Source organism: Rattus rattus, chromosome 18 (assembly GCF_011064425.1).
Source record: "Rattus rattus isolate New Zealand chromosome 18, Rrattus_CSIRO_v1, whole genome shotgun sequence".
Taxonomy (NCBI): Eukaryota; Metazoa; Chordata; class Mammalia; order Rodentia; family Muridae; genus Rattus; species Rattus rattus.
In genome coordinates, this window is record NC_046171.1 from 44,878,209 (window position 1) to 44,899,484 (window position 21,276).

The following is a 21,276-nucleotide window of genomic DNA, read 5'->3' on the forward strand; positions in this document are numbered from 1 at the left end:
TGAGTAGAGCTCACACATCTCTGGCGGAATTTAAAACCACACCTATGTATTTTCTTTTTCAAAGTAACTTCATTCTCAGATTCTGAGTTTGGAGTAAAGGCGCTGTGTTTGGAGTTCCCTTTTCCCTCCGTTGGGTATAAAATGTCCACTGAAGCCTCTTGGGCATTTGGTCCCCAGTTGGGGGCGTCGTTTTGACTGACAGGTCGTGCAACCTTGAGTGGGCGTGGCCTGGCTGAAGGAAGTATGTTACTGTAGGGTGGGCCTGTGGTTTGTAGCCCAGCCTGGCATCCCACCTGTCTCTGTTTCCTGATCCACCCAGATGTGATCAAGCTCCTACTGCCAGGCCTTCCTTTTCATGGATGACTGTGATGCCTTAAACCACAAACTCAAATTAATCCTCTTTCCTTCCAGGTTATTCCAGCTATGTGGTCACAAGGATGAGAATAGTCATTAATGCATAGTTAACGAATCGGCCAAGAACAGGTCCGTGACTTGGGCTTATGCGCTGTTTCCGCCTCTTTGCAGTTATCCGATGACGGTCGCTATGTCTTGTTATCGATCTGGGAGGGATGTGATCCAGTGAATCGGCTGTGGTACTGTGACCTCCAGCAGGAATCCAATGGTATCACCGGTAAGTCATTTTCAGACCCATTGAATTGCCCCAGGACACTCCATTAAAAGGTGGTGTGTCCGTCTTCTAGTTGACACTCAAGGAGCCGTCTTCCTTTCTACCACAGTAGCACAGTTCACGCAGGTTTTTCTTTTTGTGCTATTCCACGTAGATAAAGACAGCGAGGTGACTTTTTGCCGTAGATGGGCGTAAGTGATACAAACCGATTATATACGTTTTACCCTCTGCTCTTACTTGTGGGAAGATCTTTGTGCCCTGGGAGAAGCTGGTCTGGAGCTGTTCAAAGTCATCCGGTTGTTAGGACGCAAACTGTCAGAGGCAGGTTGCCACCGACCACTCAGACGGAGGACACTGTGGGAGAAGCAGGGCTCTGGTAACCAGGGAGGCACAGGTTCGGCGCAATGACAGACAGACACAGCACACTCAGGGTGGCTTGAATCTGCTGCGATTTTACTGAAATCTGCTTTGTGGTTATACACAATGTTTGAACAGGAGCTAATTTTTTGACCCCTTGCCAGGGTACACTCAGACAGTAACCAAGAAAAAGTTTAACAGTTTACATGAAGTTCAGAACAGAAAAAGCAAGGCAGGAAATAAATTTTCCTGAGAATCGGACTGCTGCCAGGTTATAAACCTCATTTACCTCAATCTCTAAATATCATCTCTCAGATAACAACAGGACAGCCAACTGTAAGGAGTCTTTAGTCTTTTACTCTCTCTTAGCCAATATTCATGTAATTGTCTTTTTAAAGAAAGGATAGCTGCTTTTGATAATAGGCAAGCATGGGGACATGATCTGGCCAAGCATTCTATAAAATTTAAAGAATAATATAATACTCTCTTTCCATCAATATTAACCCATCTGTCACCTTCTTCATCACATGTCCCTGTGTAGGGCAATGGTTCCGTGGTTCCTGTATCCTCTCATGCTGTTTCTACCTGAAGGAGGGGCCCACCACCTTCCTCTAATTACATAATGTTTTCTTCCATGTAACTCCTTGATAGGAGTTCCTAAATGTTTGGATTTTTCATAATTGACGGGACTTTCCCCTCTAATAGCTAGCGCCTTAATTCTTTCACTATCTAGGAGGTCTTGGATTTTCCACAGTTAATTCTACCTGTTGTAAGTTATTGATCACATCTCTTAGAGTTTCCTTCTGTTTCTACTTAATTTTTGTGAGTGCTTTCAAAAGGGGCATGATCCATAAAGACCAAATCAGGTCTCAATGTTCCTGTTAGTAGAGAAAGAAACAAAAGAGCAAATATGTAACTCCCGTTCCTAGAAATCAGCTAGGCAGAAAGTCGAGGAGGAAGTGGCCAAGTGTCTCCAGGAGACCAAGGAAGTTCTGAGGAGCTCGTATCTCTGGTCTGCTGATCACGATTGTTGCACGTCAGACAGGATCCACTGGAGCTGGCCTAGCAGCAGGTGGTTAATATAAAGGTGGGTATTTACCGGATTAACCGGTAATCATGCGATGACCCTTCCTGAGCCGTGCACACAGGAGCAGCCTGATGGTGCTTTCTGAAGCTTCCCATGTCACCACAGTGAGCGCAGAACCAGCCCCTTAAAAAAGCAGTCACCAGGCAGGTAGCACAGGCCTTTAACCCCAGCACCGTGTGGGCAGAGGCAGGTGGATCTGTCAGTCTGAGGCCAGCGTGGGCTGACGGCCATGTCAAAGGTGCCCGTCGTGCCCTCAGACATTAAAGCCTTTCAGCTCCATAACTTACTATGGTGACGTTTGACCAGCTGTGAAAATCTGTCACGTACGCTGACGTCCGGATGAGAACACCAAACAGACTAGTTAGTGTAACATAGAGACCTTTCACACGGGCTTTCAGAATATACAATTTATACCTATAGTTTGTTTGCCTCGTTGATAGTCCCTAACATTCTGTTACAAAGATAATTCCTTCTGATTGGGAACTACATCATTCTGAACAAGGATTGTCATTCTGACTGACACAGAGCACGTTAGTAGGATGGTCAGTAATTTACTCTAGTGCTGTGTGCATATATATATACATATATATAATTTTATTTAAATATATTTATATAAAATATATTTAATATAAATATATATTATTTTATTTAAAAAGGTAGAGGCACCTATTTTGGTCTCAAAACTACAATCACCACCGTTCACCTTCTCTGTGAGGGAGAAGCCACAACTGGTAGTTATTCTGAGTCTCATGCCTTTAGGTTGACCCCAAATGAAACTGCCCCTGTCAGTGAGCTTGCAGTTCTTAGGTGGTATAAAGGGTTTGGGCTTCCCCTGTTACAGTGTTGCTTTTTGAGAGGCGGGGGGAGGGAGGGAGGGAGGGAGGAGGAGGAGAAGGGCAGAGGGTGGGGGAGAGCTGTTTGCATTTTCTGTTTATAACTTGGGAGTCTTTAAATTATTAAGCAGGCTTATGCTATTAAAAGATACTAGCTAGCAAATTTAAACACTCAGATTGCTTAGCTTCAAATCGGTAAGGCCGTCCCACCCACGTGTTAGCACATTGAGCCGCACCTGCTGCTACCTCCGCCTGACTTCCAGAGAGCAGTGTCCATTTGCCAGGAGGATGCTTGTGGGTGTGTGTAGGGGAGACGCTCATGGGGTTGGGGGGGGGATATACAGGAGAAACCTACTGCAGGGGAGTTGGCTTATGAGATGTGGGGACCATTCAGGTAAGTGTGAGCTCAGTGAACACACAGGCTGATGCTGTTTCTCCTCCAGAGAGGCCTCACCTCTAAGCTTTTGGCTTTGCGGCTGTTGAGCGAGGCTCACCTATTGCCCAGAACAGTGTCCTGTGCTTTAACCGTGTCTACAGAATAGACACCGTCAGCAGAAACACCTGAGTTAGTGTGTTTGGTTAACTGGAGACCTTACCTGGCCAGGTCAGTAATCTTCGCTACAAGCTCATGGGACCCCACATAAAGAAGTGGAGCAAATGGGTCTGATGTCCCTTATGTCCCAAGGTAACAGTTTGCATACGGTTACTGAGCTGGTCAGGTTGGAGGTCACTGAAAGAGGGTCATTGTTTCAGTCAGACTTCACAGGCAAGCTGACTTCAGGTGACCATCGGGGAGGGTGGATCTGAGGCCGAGGGCCACTTACCAATGAGCCTTCTGCAGTGACAGCTGCCAGTTCTTGGGGAGTGGGGGCCTGTTACCTTTTCATTTTATTTATTTATTATTATTAATTTCGAGGTTTATTTGTGTATATGTGTGTATGTATATGTGTATGTAGTGTGTGTATATATGTGTGTGTATGTGTGTGTGTGTATGGGTGTGTGTGTATCTGTGTGTGTGTGTGTGTGTATGGGTGTGTATGGTGTGTGTGTGTATGTGTGTGTGTGTGTGTGTGTGTGTGTGTGTGTGTATGTGTGTGTGTGTGTGTGTGTGTGTGTGTGTGTGTGTGTGTGTGTGTGTGTATGGTGTGTGTGTGTATGGGTGTGTGTGTGTGTGTGTGTGTGTGGTGTGTGTGTGTGTGTGTGTGTATGTGTGTGTGTGTGTGTGGGTGGTGTGTGTGTGTGTGTGTGTGTGTGTGGGGGTGTGTGTGTGTGGTATGTGGTGTGTGTGTGTGGTGTGTGTGTGTGTGGGATGTTGTGGGTGTGTGTGTGTGTGGGGTGTGTGTGTGTGTTTCCGCATCTTCTCTGCTGAGCCCTCTCTTCACTCTCACCTTTTCATAATTACCACTTCACTAGCTTTACATTTGTGGATAACAGAAACCACAGTGGTTGGGATTGACCCTCGGCGCCACTCAGTTTCATACATAGGTTCAAAAATCAATTGCATGGGACAGCATTAGAGCATCTCCTGTGTTATCACTGGTTCACTGTGAGTCAGTCATATGGTCATAGTTATTTTAAGAAGCAAAGCAGTTGTCCCCTGATGTCCTGATAGGGATTCCAGGACCCCTGGCAGACAGCAGCATCCACAAGTTTGTTATAAACTGTCATAGTGTTCCCTTGGGAGCCCCACATCCGTCTGTGGGTTTCACATCCTTTCTGGATGTAATGAGAGGGGAGACGTATGGATACGTTGTAAACGGTTCCTGTTCTGTGTTATCTGTGGGCTATGAAGTCTAATGTTCATACAGATACATTTTTTTCTTTAGCATCTTCTAATCGGTCTGGCTGGCTGGATCAGGGGCTGTAGATCCCACAGCGGTTGGGGGCTAACTCTGAAGAGATTAAGTCAGGTAGTCGCTAAAAAGGAGACACCACAGATGGGACTAACGGTTGTTAAGTTACTTGCACAGTTCATTTTAATTACAGCTGAGTATCTTGATGTGAAGGTTGTTTTTCCCTCTCGAGATACCTGTATCTGCAAATGGAAAAATAGTACCTGTTTCACAGGGAATTATAAAAAAACAGTGAAAATGCCCCGAAAGGGACTGAGCAGGGTTTGGGTCCCCGGCCTACAGAGGGCTCTCTCTGTGCCTCCTTTGTCCTTTTCCTCGACAGAAGTTGAGATTTGCAGTCACAACACTTCGGTTTTAGATGACAGAACGGCAGGCTAAGGTCAGACTTCGCCATTTTTTTTCCTTCGGTTGGTTGGTTGGTTTTTAAGGTTACTCCCAGTACAGGTTTTGATTATTACTTTGTTTAGTACAAAGCCAGAGCCGTATCGGAAGAGTTCTCTGTGTGTACCTCTGTGGTGACTGGTGGGAAGGGTCCATTGTGCAGGCTGATGTTAGGGATCTGCTCCCTGTTGCTGTAAAATTATAAAAATGGTTGTCTTTTATCCCCACTAGATCTAGCACCACAGTGCCCCAAGGTATCTGGTAGATATCCTGCCAGAAGCACACATCCCAATTCCGTAGCGGCTTAGGGTCTCCGGCCGTCACACACTCTCTTAAACTTAAACCGCCACATGAAAGAAACGCACAACACAATAACCTCTGATCCAATTGATAAGATATAATCGCCCACCTAGACACACAGAGCCCGGTACACATCCATCCCTTAAGAACATTCATAACCACCTGTAAATACACAGAGTGGAATCTTAACATCCGCCTCCATGTTCTCTCTGTGGCTTCTCCCCCAGTCTCCTCCTCTTCCCTCAAACTTTTCTCCCGCCCATCCTTCCTTCTCGTCCAATGGCAGGCCTCGTTCTATCTTGTCCCTGCCTTCACCTGTGTAATGACATCATCCCACAGCTCCCCACTTTCATCGCCCTACCTAAGAGAAGGGGTGGCCATGGCACTTAAATATACTGTCTACCTTGACTGTTGATGAGTTAGTCAAGGGTGTATATAGGTGACTAAAAAATGACAGGAAATGTTAAAAGACCTCTTCTTCTCTGTTGAGGGGATGTATTCCTTTCGGTAAGTTTAAAACCCCTTTCTCTGGTTTCACCCTTTCCGTTTCAGAGGCAGAAAGAACTATTAGGATGTCTCAAATAAATTAATTCTTTATTAAGACACTATAGAGCTGGCTTCCTCGAGAAGCGAGGAGCTTAGCTGGTCATTTACTCTGTGCATGCCAGCACTGGAGGCAACGTCTCTGAGAGACGTAGTTAACCTCATTTTTAAAGAGACGGAAGTGTGTCTTTGCTTCAGGAAAGCCTTAAGAAGTTGTATTTCAAGTTAATCTTCGCCCAGGAAACAAATCAGTCCCCAGCAAGAAGCAGGCTTTAGAACCAGCAACGGGGAGAGGTTGGGAATTGAATTCCGTTGGTGGAATTGAATTCCATTTGCCTCAGAGTGAACATACGAACCAAATGGGCAGCACCGAAGGGGTTAAGGAATTAAGCCAGGTCTCTTCTGAAAAAGTTATTTTCCTGTTGTTCTTCTCACTTGTAAGTAACAAAGAAGTATGTGCCCCATGGTGCATACTTTTCTCCCTTTTTTGCAAATTGCTCTGCAGCACAAAGGCCTCTTTTGGAAATGTCTGCAGGTGTGGAAGGCCCTGGCCCCCTCAGCTGTTCTCTCAGCACCCAGCTTAGTGATGTTGCATTGTGGTTTGCCCTGGAGTTATCTGTATTTTGATGCTAATTCCACTGCCCCAAGGACAGTTGCCTAGTCTGGTACTCAGGACTCAGGTGACTTCACCAGAACCTTCTCCCCACTGAATTTGTAAAATACAGGTGAGGGGCAGGTACAGGATAGAAGGAGGCCTGTCATTGGACGAGAAGGAAGGATGGGCGGGAGAGAAGTTTGAAGTAAGAGGAGGAGACAGAAATGGAGAGAGAGGAGACAGAAAGTAGCCACAGTAGGGAGAACATGGAAGCTGACGTTAAGATTCCACTCTGTATTTACAGGTGGTTATGAATATTCTTAAGGGATGGATGTGCACAGGGCTCTGTATGTTTAGGTGGGCAATTATATCTTATCAGTTGGATCAGAGGTTATTGTGTTATGTGTTCTTTCCTGTGATGGTTTGAGTGTAGAGGGTTGGGGATTTAACTCAGTGGTAGAGTGTGTGGGCCGCCATGGAGTTGGGATGTGTGTGTCTGGCATGGAAACCTGCCTTGGGAACTAGATAGGTAGAGAGATTGCTGCCAGGCTCAGAGAGAGGCCTACAGCAGTTCGATATGGGATGGAGCAGAGCGGGTGAGAGGCCTTGCTGATTCAGACAGATATCTAGCAGATATCTCGGGGTGCTGTGGTGCCAATCTAGTTGGTAAAAGATAGCATTTTATTTTTCATATATTTACAACAACACTGCACCCCGTGTTCATTGATGCTCCTTCATCGACTGTAGCAAATCCATCTGTATGTGTTCCAACAAAGAACGGATAATGAAAATACGGTATATTTATCAGATGGAATACTATGCAGCCGTGAAGAAAAATGCAGTCACAAAGTGTGCAGAAAAATGGATGGGTTTTACTAACTGTATAATATTCAGTGAGGGAGTTCACAGCATCTCAGAAAGAAAAAGAAAACATCTCACGGGGAACCTAGCCAGGAATATATGTACCGATTTCAACAAAGATAAACACGGGTACAGTGTAACATGTAGAAAAGACAATAAGAAAGGCTAAATGTTAGGGGATGCTGTAATGGACACAAGTTCAAAAGAGGGTATAAAGCTGATTATCTTTTTTAGTTCTAACCGTCGTGGATTTTTGGGGTTTGGCGGTAGGCAAGTGCATGTGAACATTTGCTAGCAAGACTGTGAAATCCACGGGGCGCTACACTCCACAGCCACTCAGTGGTTGTCCTGCATAGAAGGCCATTGAGACCCAGAGACCTCAGACCTGGATAGTTTCTGTGTGTGATGCTTGCTTTTAAATTCCAAGTCTGTTATCATAAAGTCAATTTAATTTAAATAAGAACCCTTTTAAGTTTTACTGCCATTTTGACACATTCCACCACAGCTCCTTACCCTGGCGAGCTGTAGACCCACAGTGAACATTTACAGCCAGAATCAGCTCTTCAGAACATGGCGACGTGCCCACAGGCTTAGCTGAGGCTTTGGAGTTCAGCAGAGCCTGGTTATTAAGTAGCTTTGCTCGCTTCTCTTCGGGTTCACCCCTCTTCGGGCTCACCCCTGTGTACCACAGAGCCAGAGGAGTTTCCTGTGTATCTTGGGTCTGATCCGTACTCCAGTGGTGTTGGGGAGCGAAATAAATATTTCATATCAGGAAATGCTTTATTGTCGGGGGTACATTTTAAAAATCTGACATTTTACTGGGCCAAGATTTAATGTCAACAAATGTCCAATGAAGCTTTCTGGTTATCTTCAAACGTTTGATAGGCAGCTAATAACTTTACTTACATTGTTGTTCTAAGACACGAGGGATGTGCGCACACTTGTGTGCGTGCACGTGCGTGTGAAGCACTGTGTATGTGAACAACTTTCGGTTACCATAGAGTAGGTCACCTACTGAGTACTTGTTTGAGGGGAGCAATTTGCCACTTAAAATGTTAAGTTTGATCTTGCCTCCTATGCAGAGTTTAGCCTCATGAAATAGAACAGTGAGGTCTCTGGTCTGGGAGTTTGCCTGATCATCGTGTATTCTGAGTAACCTCTGAATTGAAACTAAACGCTGTAAACACTGACACAGGGCTTTCCCAATGCACTGTTGGTTTTGGCAGAAAGGGAACGTAAGTCATGGAGGACAGAAATAGAATGAAAGCAGAAATCCAGGGACAGAGACTGGCTTGTCCCAAATGATTGTGCTGGGCAAGGAGGTGTCTGGTGACACCTGTGCTCTTCTCCGTGGTCAACACAGGGGTGATTGACCCTATAGCTAAAACATCCAATCATGGAAGGTCCAAGATGTCTACCAAGGACACTCTACCCTGGCATTAGTGCAGGAGCTAGAGACAAGAAAGAATTTTCCCCAGATGCATGAGAGACACTAACATTCAAGTGGAATCAACAGAGGTCTAGAACCCTATGCACCAAGAATCTAAAGTGTGCCTATGTGGGTTGTATTCGAAGGGGCAAGCATAAGGAAATACAGACCTCTGAAAGATCCAATCCAGGCCCAAGGGTTTCACAGACAAGGGTTTCAAAAGATATCAGCGTTGCACAGTGAGAGAATGTCACACAGAGGCATTTGCCAACATGAGTAGAGTCAAGTCAGTAGGCACAGCAGACTGTAAACTGTGTTAAACACACTTTGGTGTGTGTGTGTGGGGGGGTGGTTAGGGTTTCTCTCTGTAGCCATGGCTGTCTCGAACTTGGAGATCTGCCTGTCTCTGCCACCTCAGACAGAGTGCTTTGATTAAAGGTGTGTATCACCACCGGTAGCTCTGGGATTAAACACACTTTAAAAACTAAATCACACTTTAAAAACTAAATCACAATTAAAACAATAAAACAACCTTTGGTGTGTACATAAGAAAACAAAGTCTGTCAACGGCCATCGGATTTAGAGAATGACTGAGACTTTTATGAGGCGAGCACGTGGCCATTGCTGTTATGAATTTAGCTACTCGTGAGAGGAAATTAAACACATTTAAGAGATATTCAGTGAAAAAGAACGGGAAGAAGTTCATGAAGTGCAGCCCACCACAAAGGGGGGAGACACGAGTTATTGGATGTGAAGAACAAACCTCTACAAATGACAGACTGCAGGTTGGAAGCAGCCATTTGGTAGAAGGCAGCTCAGAGAAGCTAACAGGTGAAGAATGGCTGCTCTCAGGCTATGCCCTGACAGTGATGCAGCTGTCTCCGTAAATGGAGTATATCTAAAACCTATTACTCTAGATAAAGCACTGTGTTCATGAGCACCTCCAGTGAGTTTCGTTTGAGTATTGTAATTCTGGGGACAGTGGCTAGCAGTCTGACCTCTGAGTTTAGGGAGTGCGTGAACACATACATGCAAGTTAAAAATGGCCTCGCAACTGTTCACATGCGGTTGATTATCTAGTCTTTCTGTGGCGGGTGGGGCAAATGGCAGAATCCTATCAGATGCACAGGCTTGAGGCTATGCACAGGGAATGACCCCGAGATTCACACATCATTCCCAGCGAGTTCAGAGTGTTCTTCAGTGATGTATAGAACATTCTTTAAGTCAAAGGCTGTTCTTAATACACTGAAAAGTATTAAAATAAGACCGGAAGGCTGGAGAGATGGCTCAGTTGTTGAGAGCACTGGCTGCTCTTTCTGAGGACCCAGAATTCTCAGCACCTACATGGCAGCTCACAAATATTTGTGACTCGAGTTCCAGGGAATCTGACACCCTCATTCAGACACACATGCAAGTGAAACACGGACACACAGACAAATCATCCAAAAGTAAACGAAAGACCAGATGTATTCTTTGAGCACAGTGAGTTTAGACGGATGTCAGTAATAACCAAAGTCTGAACAGACCTCACCAGGGTTCTCTGAAAGACCTGAGTTGCAGAGGAATGTCTGTGGTGACGGATTAAAGGCAGCTGTAAAAGGAGGCCGACCTCCGGCATTTGTGCATGCTAAGGAAGGAAGAAAACGTGCACAGAGAACAGCGCCTGTGTGACGTATCACACTCCCCGCAAACCTTACCGCGCTGCATTTATCCATTGCCAAGGGCATTCATTATCGTTTCAAAATACTGATTCTTCACACTTGGGGATGTCATGGTTTTATTTTGATGTTTCCTTCAAAAAAAAAAGTCTTAGTTGTTTTTTTTTTTTTTTTTTTTCTTGTTTGTCTTCGTTTAGATCCCACATTCCGTGCTAGGTGCATTCCTAAGTGTTTTGTTAAGGGTGCCTCCACTGTAAATGAACCCCTTCTCACTTTGTTTTTGTTTTATATTTAGATTTTTATTTTTACTGCTAGTTTTATTGGTCTTAAATTATTTTTAAAAATAATTTTCATTGAATTTTTATTGTGGGTTAGATACCAACAGTCGCTTTAAAAATAGTTTTCATGTTTCCTGTGATTCTTAGTTGATGGCTGAGGAAATAGGGCTAAACCAGGGGGTAAAGAGATCACCCAAGGGCTGGAGAGACGGCTCAGCGGTTAAGAGCACTGACTGCTCTTCCAGAGGTCCTGGGTTCAAATCCCAGCAACCACATGGTGGCTCACAACTCTCTGTAATGGGATCCGATGCCCTCTTCTGGTGTGTCTGAAGACAGCTACAGTGTACTTATATATACTAAATAAATAAATCTTTAAAAAAAAAAATAGATCACCCAGAGTCACACAGCTGAGCAGTGGGAGAGAGCGGCTCCTCATCAGATGTCCCACCCCAGGTTCTCCTCCTGGGTTGGCATTGCACTTTGCCTGGTGTGTTTAACTGGACAACACATCATGCAAAGATATCCTGTGGGTGCACTATGACCTGAGTGTCCGGTACTTACAGAAGATAGTGGAGTAGGAACGAATTGTCCAGACTAAAATAGAAGTTTTCCTGTGGAGTTGAAGGCAAGAAGTGTCTAGAGAACTCATGTATACATTTTCTAAGACAGCCACCGAGTCTCTGTGTCAGGGACATCATGAAGCAGGCGTCGTCTGGTGAGCCTTTTCCCCACTCAAGGTACTTCACAGGGAGCCATTTACAGAGTGGTAGCAAACGCTGTGAAGAGTTTTATTGGTGACCACTGCGTACCACATCCTAGGAATGAAGGACTGGAGAACGCGGTTCCTTCACTCAGTAGCTTTTATTTGCAAGTTTAAAATGGCTGCAGGCTGAGCATGAAGAAGCCAGCAAACCGATAATACACACTCCACTCTAACACCGAGTTAGAAGTGGCTGGCCGGCGGACAGCGGGCCAGGTAGAGGACACCGCCTGTGGCTTGCAGAGCACCACTAGAGTTCAGCAGGGGAGGCCAGAGTTAGAGTGTGTCAAGTTGAGAAAGGACTCTTTTATGGCGTGGGAGCTTAATTCGGAGTGTAATGGGAAGAAGGCCCAGGAAGGTTCAGAGCCACCATCGTGGACCAGCTTGGTGGGTTAAGACGTTGCGCTGCCTGGAATAGAGTATACCAAGAACGGCCATGGGAAAACCAGGCAGAAAGCTTTGCACCAGGGCTTCTGAGACTTTTGAGCTGGCTGCTGCCTTGCTGATTTTGTAGCATCTCTGACCTCTGCCACTAGATGGCCTCACCTCCTAAATCATGGCATCCAAAACTCGCTGTAGAACTTCCAAAGGCTGCTTGGATTTGGAGGGTCTGTTGCTCCCCGAAACCCCGGTTGAGGGCCACTGCTGTAGACCAGTTTTGGGGGAGGGGACGTTGTAGGTCGGCAGGAAGGATGGGAAAGTCAGGCTTTGATGTGAGACTTGTTCAGGTAGAAGATCTAACAGGTGTGTGGAACGGTAGGGCAGGAGACGAGGTCCTTCAGTCTCCCTTTAGCGCTGGGGTTTTCGATGGCTCCTTGGCACCCACCCACAGCTAGCCCTTGTTCTTCCATGTGTGCTGGAGCTCCCAGTACCATCTGCACGAGCTGTAGACTTTGTAGAAAGAAAAGAGCCTCTCCCCTCCCTGTGTGGAAACCTACATCGTCCCCTCAGCCTCAGAGATGACAGAAGTGCTTGCTTTCTTCCCAGGGATCCTGAAGTGGGTAAAACTGATAGACAACTTTGAAGGGGAGTACGACTACATCACCAACGAGGGCACGGTGTTCACCTTCAAGACCAACCGCAACTCTCCCAATTACCGGCTGATCAACATCGACTTCACGGACCCCGACGAGTCCAAGTGGAAAGTTCTCGTTCCGGAGCACGAGAAAGATGTCTTAGGTAAGTAAGGCAGGCAGCTGCTCGGGAACTGCTCGTGAGAACCTTGAAAGGTCAGTCCCTCGCGGTCTGCTGACCTGTTACTCTGTAAAGAGACTATGGTTGTGATTGTTAGGACGGCCGTGCCTAAGCGGCGTATGCTGCCTGGCTAAAGGGCTGACAGTTCTTAGCTTTGCACTTTTGGGTCACCGTCGCCGTTTGTGTTTACCTGTTGTAGATGTGAGGGGGGACTGCCAGTCAACTTGCTGGAAAAGAGAATAGACCGCCCTCTTCTTAATCGAAAGCTGCCACGGGCACTTACCCATCTTATCAAAAATAATATGCCGACCTGTAAATGAATGTATGAAAACCGAATCTATCTAGAAGCCCCACTAGTATTTTCCTGGGTTTTTACACAAAAGAGGATTCAGTCAGCACTTCCGACCAACGAAGAGTTTGCTTGCTGGAAGTCAGCTTCTGTGGTAAGTTTAGTGAGGAAGTCTCAGCCCATTTAGAAATGTATCATATGTAGTGGAGAATTGCACCCAGGCTAGAGGTTAGCTTCTTCTCAGAGAAGGCACTCCTGCTGTGTTCTCCAGTACACGCAGATACTCCTGCTGTGTTCTCCAGTGCACTCCTGCTGTGTTCTCCAGTGTACACAGGCACTCCTGCTGTGTTCTCCAGTACACGCAGATACTCCTGCTGTGTTCTCCAGTGCACTCCTGCTGTGTTCTCCAGTGCACTCCTGCTGTGTTCTCCAGTGCACTCCTGCTGTGTTCTCCAGTGCACTCCTGCACTCCTGCAGTGTGTTCTCCAGTGCACTCAGGTACTCCTGCAGTGTGTTCTCCAGTGCACTCCTGCAGTGTGTTCTCCAGTGCACTCAGGTACTCCTGCAGTGTGTTCTCCAGTGCACTCAGGCACTCCTGCAGTGTGTTCTCCAGTGCACTCCTGCAGTGTGTTCTCCAGTGCACTCAGGTACTCCTGCAGTGTGTTCTCCAGTGCACGCAGGCACTCCTGCAGTGTGTTCTCCAGTGCACTCCTGCAGTGTGTTCTCCAGTGCACTCCTGCAGTGTGTTCTCCAGTGCACTCAGGCACTCCTGCTGTGTTCTCCAGTGCACTCCTGCACTCCTGCAGTGTGTTCTCCAGTGCATGCAGGCACTCCTGCTGTGTTCTCCAGTGCACGCAGGCACTCCTGTTGTGTTCTCCAGTGCACTCAGGCACTCCTGCTGTGTTCTCCAGTGCACTCCTGCAGTGTGTTCTCCAGTGTACACAGGTACTCCTGTTGTGTTCTCCAGTGCACTCAGGCACTCCTGCTGTGTTCTCCAGTGCACTCCTGCAGTGTGTTCTCCAGTGCACTCAGGTACTCCTGCAGTGTGTTCTCCAGTGCACTCCTGCACTCCTGCAGTGTGTTCTCCAGTGCTCTCCTGCAGTGTGTTCTCCAGTGCACTCAGGTACTCCTGCAGTGTGTTCTCCAGTGCACTCAGGCACTCCTGCTGTGTGTTCTCCAGTGTACTCAGGCACTCCTGCTGTGTTCTCCAGTGCATGCAGGCACTCCTGCTGTGTGTTCTCCAGTGTACACAGGCACTCCTGTTTTGTTCTCCAGTGCACTCAGGCACTCCTGCTGTGTGTTCTCCAGTGTACACAGGCACTCCTGTTGTGTTCTCCAGTGCACCCAGGCACTCCTGCAGTGTGTTCTCCAGTGCACTCCTGCACTCCTCAGTGTGTTCTCCAGTGCACTCCTGCACTCCTGCAGTGTGTTCTCCAGTGCACTCCTGCACTCCTGCAGTGTGTTCTCCAGTGCACTCAGGCACTCCTGCTGTGTTCTCCAGTGCACTCCTGCACTCCTGCTGTGTGTTCTCCAGTGCATTCAGACACTCCTGCAGTGTATTCTCCAGTGCACTCAGGTACTCCTGCAGTGTGTTCTCCAGTGCACTCAGGCACTCCTGCAGTGTGTTCTCCAGTGCACTCAGGCACTCCTGCAGTGTGTTCTCCAGTGCACTCAGGCACTCCTGCAGTGTGTTCTCCAGTGCACTCATGCACTCCTGCTGTGTTCTCCAGTGCACTCCTGCACTCCTGCTGTGTGTTCTCCAGTGCATTTAGACACTCCTGCAGTGTATTCTCCAGTGCACTCAGGCACTCCTGCAGTGTGTTCTCCAGTGCACTCCTACACTCCTGCAGTGTGTTCTCCAGTGCACTCAGGCACTCCTGCAGTGTGTTCTCCAGTGCACTCAGGCACTCCTGCAGTGTGTTCTCCAGTGCACTCCTGCACTCCTGCTGTGTTCTCCAGTGCACTCCTGCACTCCTGCAGTGTGTTCTCCAGTGCACTCAGGTACTCCTGCAGTGTGTTCTCCAGTGCACTCAGGCACTCCTGCAGTGTTCTCCAGTGCACTCAGGCACTCCTGCAGTGTTCTCCAATGCACTCAGGCACTCCTGCAGTGTGTTCTCCAGTGCACTCAGGCACTCCTGCAGTGTTTTCCAGTGCACTCAGGCACTCCTGCAGTGTGTTCTCCAGTGCACTCAGGCACTCCTGCAGTGTGTTCTCCAGTGCACTCAGGCACTCCTGCTGTGTTCTCCAGTGCACTCAGGCACTCCTGCAGTGTGTTCTCCAGTGCACGCAGGCACTCCTGCAGTGTGTTCTCCAGTGCACGCAGGCACTCCTGCAGTGTGTTCTCCAGTGCATTAATAGGCATATGCGATCAGCCATGGAGATCCAGGTTCACATCTGGACCTGTAAGGAACCCTTTCTCCTGTCCACTGTGCTTTGCAGGGATTTAAGTCTGGTATTGCTACAGTGGACAGCAGAGAGCTGGTCTCAGGGACACAACTTCCCATGGGCATTTCCCACTGTGTCTCTTCTACAGTTTGATGTTTTGAGTTTACTTGGTCTTCTCCCCAGCCCGGGGCATTTGGCTGTGTTTCGTCTTGTGTTAAGATCCCTGCTTTCAAACCCCATGCCAGGATCAGATAAACCCCATGACGGCCCTACCTGTTCTTCCCTGACAAACCCACATTGCGGCTCCAGGGCCCAGCCTGGCACAGGCTTTGCACTAAGGTTACAGCTGGTCCTGCCCCCAAGATCCCTGCCGCCGTGTGGCCCTGGCCGCAGCTGTGGTTGAGTAGTGCTTTGTCTACCAGTGCTCCTCACGTTGGGAAGACTCACAGCACACCAGGAGTGCCTTCCTGTCTTCCACAAAGCTGCCCCTCTTGCTCTTAAGTTGTAGAGCAGATGCTGGACCATTTCATTTCCTTGAACGACCTCTGGTCAAGACCCTTCCAGAGACACTTTGAGCGCCTGCTGACTTCTGTCCACACTGAGGCAGAACTATCCCCACGAGGTGGGTGCAGGCAGGAGCACTGCCAAGGTCCCACGCTTGGTCGTACTCCGTGGTATTGACACATCTTGGTGTGTCTGAAGGAAACTGTGTAAGCCTGAGTCTTTGTGTAGATAACCTGGTGGTTTTAGGCCCAGCTTGGGTTGGAGTGGTGATTCTTGTAGAGGGAGCCATCCTGGACACTGTCGGTGTTTCCAAGCCCTCTGAGTTTTCGACCATTTAAAGTAAAAGGAAGACTGTGAAATGTACTGTAAGCAACATCCTATGTCATTTACGGATAATCCAAATTAAGAGCTGGCAGTTGAGGGTGCCAGTTTCCTCCTCAGAAGCTGTGGCTCTGTAGACTGAGAAGGGAGGTGTCAGTATTCTTACACTCCTCACTTCAAAAGAAGCAGAGTTTGCAGGGCACTGTCAGGGCAGAATGCACTGTTGCAGGGCACTGTCAGGGCAGAATGCACTGTTGCAAGACACTCTCAGCACAGAATGCACTATTGCAGGACACTCTCAGCGTAGAATGCACTGTTGCAGGACACTGTCAGCATGGAATGCACTGTTGCAGGACACTCTCAGCACAGAATGCACTGTTGCAGGACACTCAGCACAGAATGCACTGTTGCAGGACACTCTCAGCACAGAATGCACTATTGCAGGACACTCTCAGCGTAGAATGCACTGTTGCAGGACACTCTCAGCATAGAATGCACTGTTGCAGGACACTCTCAGCATGGAATGCACTGTTGCAGGACACTCAGCATAGAATGCACTGTTGCAGGACACTCTCAGCATGGAATGCACTGTTGCAGGACACTCTCAGCGTAGAATGCACTGTTGCAGGACACTCTCAGCATGGAATGCACTGTTGCAGGACACTCTCAGCACAGAATGCACTGTTGCAGGACACTGTCAGGGCAGAATGCACTATTGCAGGACACTGTCAGGGCAGAATGCACTATTGCAGGACACAGTCAGCGTGGAATGCACTGTTAGTCAGCGCAGATGACTCAAAGGACAGCTACGGAGTCAGCTGTCATTTATGATACCCCCAGGTCTCCTGTCCCTTTCTTACTTGGTCCAGTTTATAATCAGATGCACTCATGGTTAACACAGCTTGGTTGTTCCCTGACAGCCGGGACCTGCCCCATGTCCACCCCGTGCTTCATTCTCTCTTTAGGACAGTAAGTCACACGAACACAAGAGCTACGTTGCTGGGCCGAGCCACTCCTGAGCGAGTTACCTGTGGGTGTTATGAATTCTTAGTATCTTTGCTTATGGAGAAGTCTGTGTGGTAATCAAGGCTACCCAAGGTTGATGCCCTGTGATCCTCACAGTGGCCGGCGTCCCGATGTTCTCGTGAGAAGTGTGGGTTTCCGGTTTCTTGGGTCGTGAAAGTCAGCACTCTGAGGAGCCCCATCACGGAACCCGAGGGGAGCTTGTCCTCCCGACACGTCTGAGGCGTGGCTTGCTGCGTTGCCGTTACATCCCTCCCTCCTGGTGCCCTGTCCCTGCTTCGGGCTGGCTTCTGTGTCTGCCATTCTGTGTCCTCCTTCCCCGTGCCAGACACATGGTCTGGGCTCTCTGAGAGAGGCTCATTCAGGAAACCCCGGATTCCTGCAGTGACATTCTCTGTGTACCCTGCAAGCCAAGGAAAACCTTTCTTTCCTAAGGTGCCTTTAGTCACTGCATTTATCCCAGCGAGCTAGGACACCCTGTTAAACCAGGTCCTGGCAGGTTGCGAGATGTCTCTTTACTTTCCTGCCGGGCTTCGTGCCCAGTGTTTCCGGGCGTGTATATCGACGCTCATTCTTCCTTCCCGCCAGTCTTCTGCAGACTCCTCTGTTTCATATACAGGATGTCAGATGCACCGTCTTATATACTGCCGTCCTTACACACATTAACCTTCCGTTCAACTGCCTCCCCTGCGGTGGCTAACTAAGCTCTCTCCTCCCCACAACTCACCAAATGCCCCAAGGCAGACCCCCACCAGCATCACTGTCTTCCAAAACTAAATGGATCTCCTTGTCTTTACAGGATTCCTTTCTGCCCCTCCTGATCCTCACGCATCGACACCCGCATTGCTGGGTCCTTCTTTCTCTCTTCGCTGTGACCTTCATTCCTTGAGTCACCTCCTATTGTAAAAATATTTGATCTCAGGCCTGGAGAGACGGCTCAGTGGTTAAGAGCACTGGCTGCTCTTCCAGAGGTCCTGAGTTCAATTCCCAACAACCACACGGTGGCTTAGAACCATCTGTAATGCGATCCGATGCCCTCTTCTGGCACTCGGGTGTACATGCAGATAGAGCACTCATGCATAAAGTAAAATTAAAAATGTATATATACTTAATCTCCCTCAGGGCTTGTACCTCACCTTTGATCATTCAGTTCCTACATAAACAACACAAAACCTTTATAATAAGCCTTAATCAGCACTAGAGCAAGGCAGATATCGACCCTCTGTGCTGTTAGAATCTATTTTCCTATCGATAACCCCAAGCTATTACTTACTGTGTTCCATCCAGGCTGCTCTTAGCTCCAAGAGGCCAGCCTTCGTGACCATGATTTTAAGATTCTTACCTCATGGCATCTTCTCCTCTTTCTGCCTTCCTCTCCCTCCCCATGGTTTCATCAGACCCCAAGACAGAGAACCCCAAACCCCATTCATGTCTCTTCTGCCCAGCTACTGGCTGTAGGCATCTTTATTTAACCAACAGTTAACAATCGCTAAGAAGCAAGGTCACATTGTGTGTGCCGATTCTCTCATTCTTGGGAGCCAGTATTTATCATTACAGTATCTATCAGAAGATCAAACTCAACACACACTAACAGCTTGTCTCCTGGAAGTCCTCCTCAGCCCGCTGCCACACCCCTGTACTCGAGACCTCTCACTGCTTTGGGTCCTCAGCCAACAGCACCTACGTCCACATTTTCCCATTATGCGCACCCAAGTGCCTGCCGGAGTGACCTCATTCCTTTACTCGTACCTGACGATACACGGAGGGCGTACTACACTTCTGTGAAAGGATCAGTGCTCTTGTGTACATGGATCATGGCTTGGTTTTGTTTTTCCCCTCTCTATATCCCCATAGCTTGGTATCAGATATAAAAGGGGCATGTAGGACGTAGGCGTTTTCATTACTTCCTGTTACTCTGTGACAAAATACCTGAGCTGATCAGTTTTTAAAAAAGGAAAGGTTTATTCTACTCATAGTGTTAGCAGTCCTACTCCATGACTGATTTGCTCGTGTGAACCACAGTGGGAATCGTAACTTACCTCAGGACAGTCAGAAGTTAAACAAGAGCAAGAGGGAGGGAAGGCCAGAGGCCTCTCATCTCCCACGGCGCAGTCCTGTCTGACCAGCTTCCTTCCATTTTGAAAGGTTCTACTATCTCCCACTGGCTGCATGGGCTGAGGACCAGGCCTTCCACACGTGGACCTTTAGAACACACTGCTGCAGATTAGAACAGCAGGGGTATTTGCAGCCCTAGTCTAGTGTCCAGTTTGCAGGACTCATGCATCCAAGGGTGCATGAGTTGTCTCTCCAGGACCAAGGGCGCGTGCATCCAAGGCTCGCCATGACTGCTGCCTGAAATGCTATGAAAAAATTCTTTTTCTACAACTTGCAGTTCTAAGCACTGAACTTTGCAGTTATGGTGCTGTAGTGAGTACGAAAAGGTTGTGTATTCCTGGTTGCACATCACCAAGGCAGAGGCTGCCTTATTTCCTGAACATAGCAGCCGCCGTCATTTATTAAAGATGAGGTACACGGTTAAACATCATAAAACAGCTTCCCAAGCGCCATAACGGGGCGCACACAGTGGGGCTTGAGAGCACAGTAGGGCGTTAGAGCCGCTGTGCAGCTGACTGAGGGACACACTGTCTGACTTTCCTCTCCCTGTCGTTTCAGAGTGGGTGGCTTGCGTCAGGTCCAACTTCCTGGTCTTGTGCTACCTCCACGACGTGAAGAACATTCTGCAGCTTCACGACCTGACTACCGGTGCTCTCCTCAAGACCTTCCCGCTGGACGTGGGCAGCGTGGTGGGGTACAGTGGGCGCAAGAAGGACTCTGAGATCTTCTACCAGTTCACATCCTTCTTATCTCCAGGTGAGAGGGGGGCTCCTCACGGTGGTGACGTGGAGTTTCTGCCGGGACGTCGCAGGGTGTGAGGTTCTGTTTGTGCTCCAGACAGAATCACTTAGAGTAAAGCAGTTACTCAGAACCAGGGAACATAAAAACTGTTCTCACTCACTCTTCCGCGGGGGGTGGGAACAGCCCTTGTTCTCTGTGCCGACGAATGCAACTGCCTTTGTTAGGTTTCTGTTGCCGTGAAGAGACACCAGGACCATAAAAACTCTTATAAAGGAAAACATTTAGTGGGGACTGGCTTTTACAGTTCAGGGGTTTAGTCCATCATCAGCATGGCGAGAAACATGGCGGCCTGCTGGCAGACACCGTGTGGGAGAACGAACTGATCCAGTTGGCGGGCAACAGGAAGTAAACTGGCTTGAGCGCTTGAGACCTTCCAGCCCACTTCCTAGTGATGCACTTCCTCCAACAAAGCCAGACCTCTTCCAACAAGCCCACACCTCTCGATGGTGCCACTTTCTATGGCCCTATTGGGGTCATTTTTATCCAGTCTGCCATAGCAAGTCTTAGTCCCAGCCTTGATCTATACAAAGACTCACAGTGCAAACCCCACAAACATCCACGCGTAGGGAATGCCTCCTAGAATAGACTGTAGTTACGGAAACGCTGCTTGATTTTCTGTCCCTCCGACTTTGCTGCCTGTCATTCGCTGGTGGATCAAGCAGTCTTCAGGGAACTTTGACAGGGATCGAGGTGACCATCCTCCTCTGGGGATTTGACCAGATTGCAGCAATGTCTCATCTGGATGCTTCTGTTTGAGTCTTCCGGGTCTGTAAGGCACCTTAGCTCCATGACAGGCTGCTGACAGGGCTGTTAGAACCTGGAGGGTGATGTTGTAGCCAGGTCTGGATGCATATGGGCACTGTCCCAAGTGCCTTCCGGGGGACTGAGGAGCTAGAAAAAGCCAGAGAGTGGAAGCTGGCCCAGAGCCAGAAGTCAGGAGCCAGCACCAAGAGGACATGTGGTGCCCCGCCTCTCCCCAGAGCTCGTAGCCCAGCAGTAGCCAGTGAGTAGGGGAGGCATCCCATCTCTAATGTCTTTCTCAAGCTCTCCCGATTCTAGGCATTTGCTTTAAATGTGTCAT

At 48.2% G+C, this 21,276-nt stretch overlaps 1 protein-coding gene across 1 annotated transcript in view; it reads left to right on the plus strand.

The window, feature by feature from the left end:
- Positions 1 to 21,276, plus strand: part of Prep (prolyl endopeptidase) — a 95,102-nt gene that overhangs the window by 39,627 nt on the left and 34,199 nt on the right. The window contains exons 7-9 of the mRNA XM_032888595.1: positions 526 to 631; positions 12,551 to 12,742; positions 19,953 to 20,150. Coding sequence (XP_032744486.1) covers positions 526 to 631; positions 12,551 to 12,742; positions 19,953 to 20,150 — 496 coding nt within the window. The remainder of the gene's footprint in view (positions 1 to 525; positions 632 to 12,550; positions 12,743 to 19,952; positions 20,151 to 21,276) is intronic.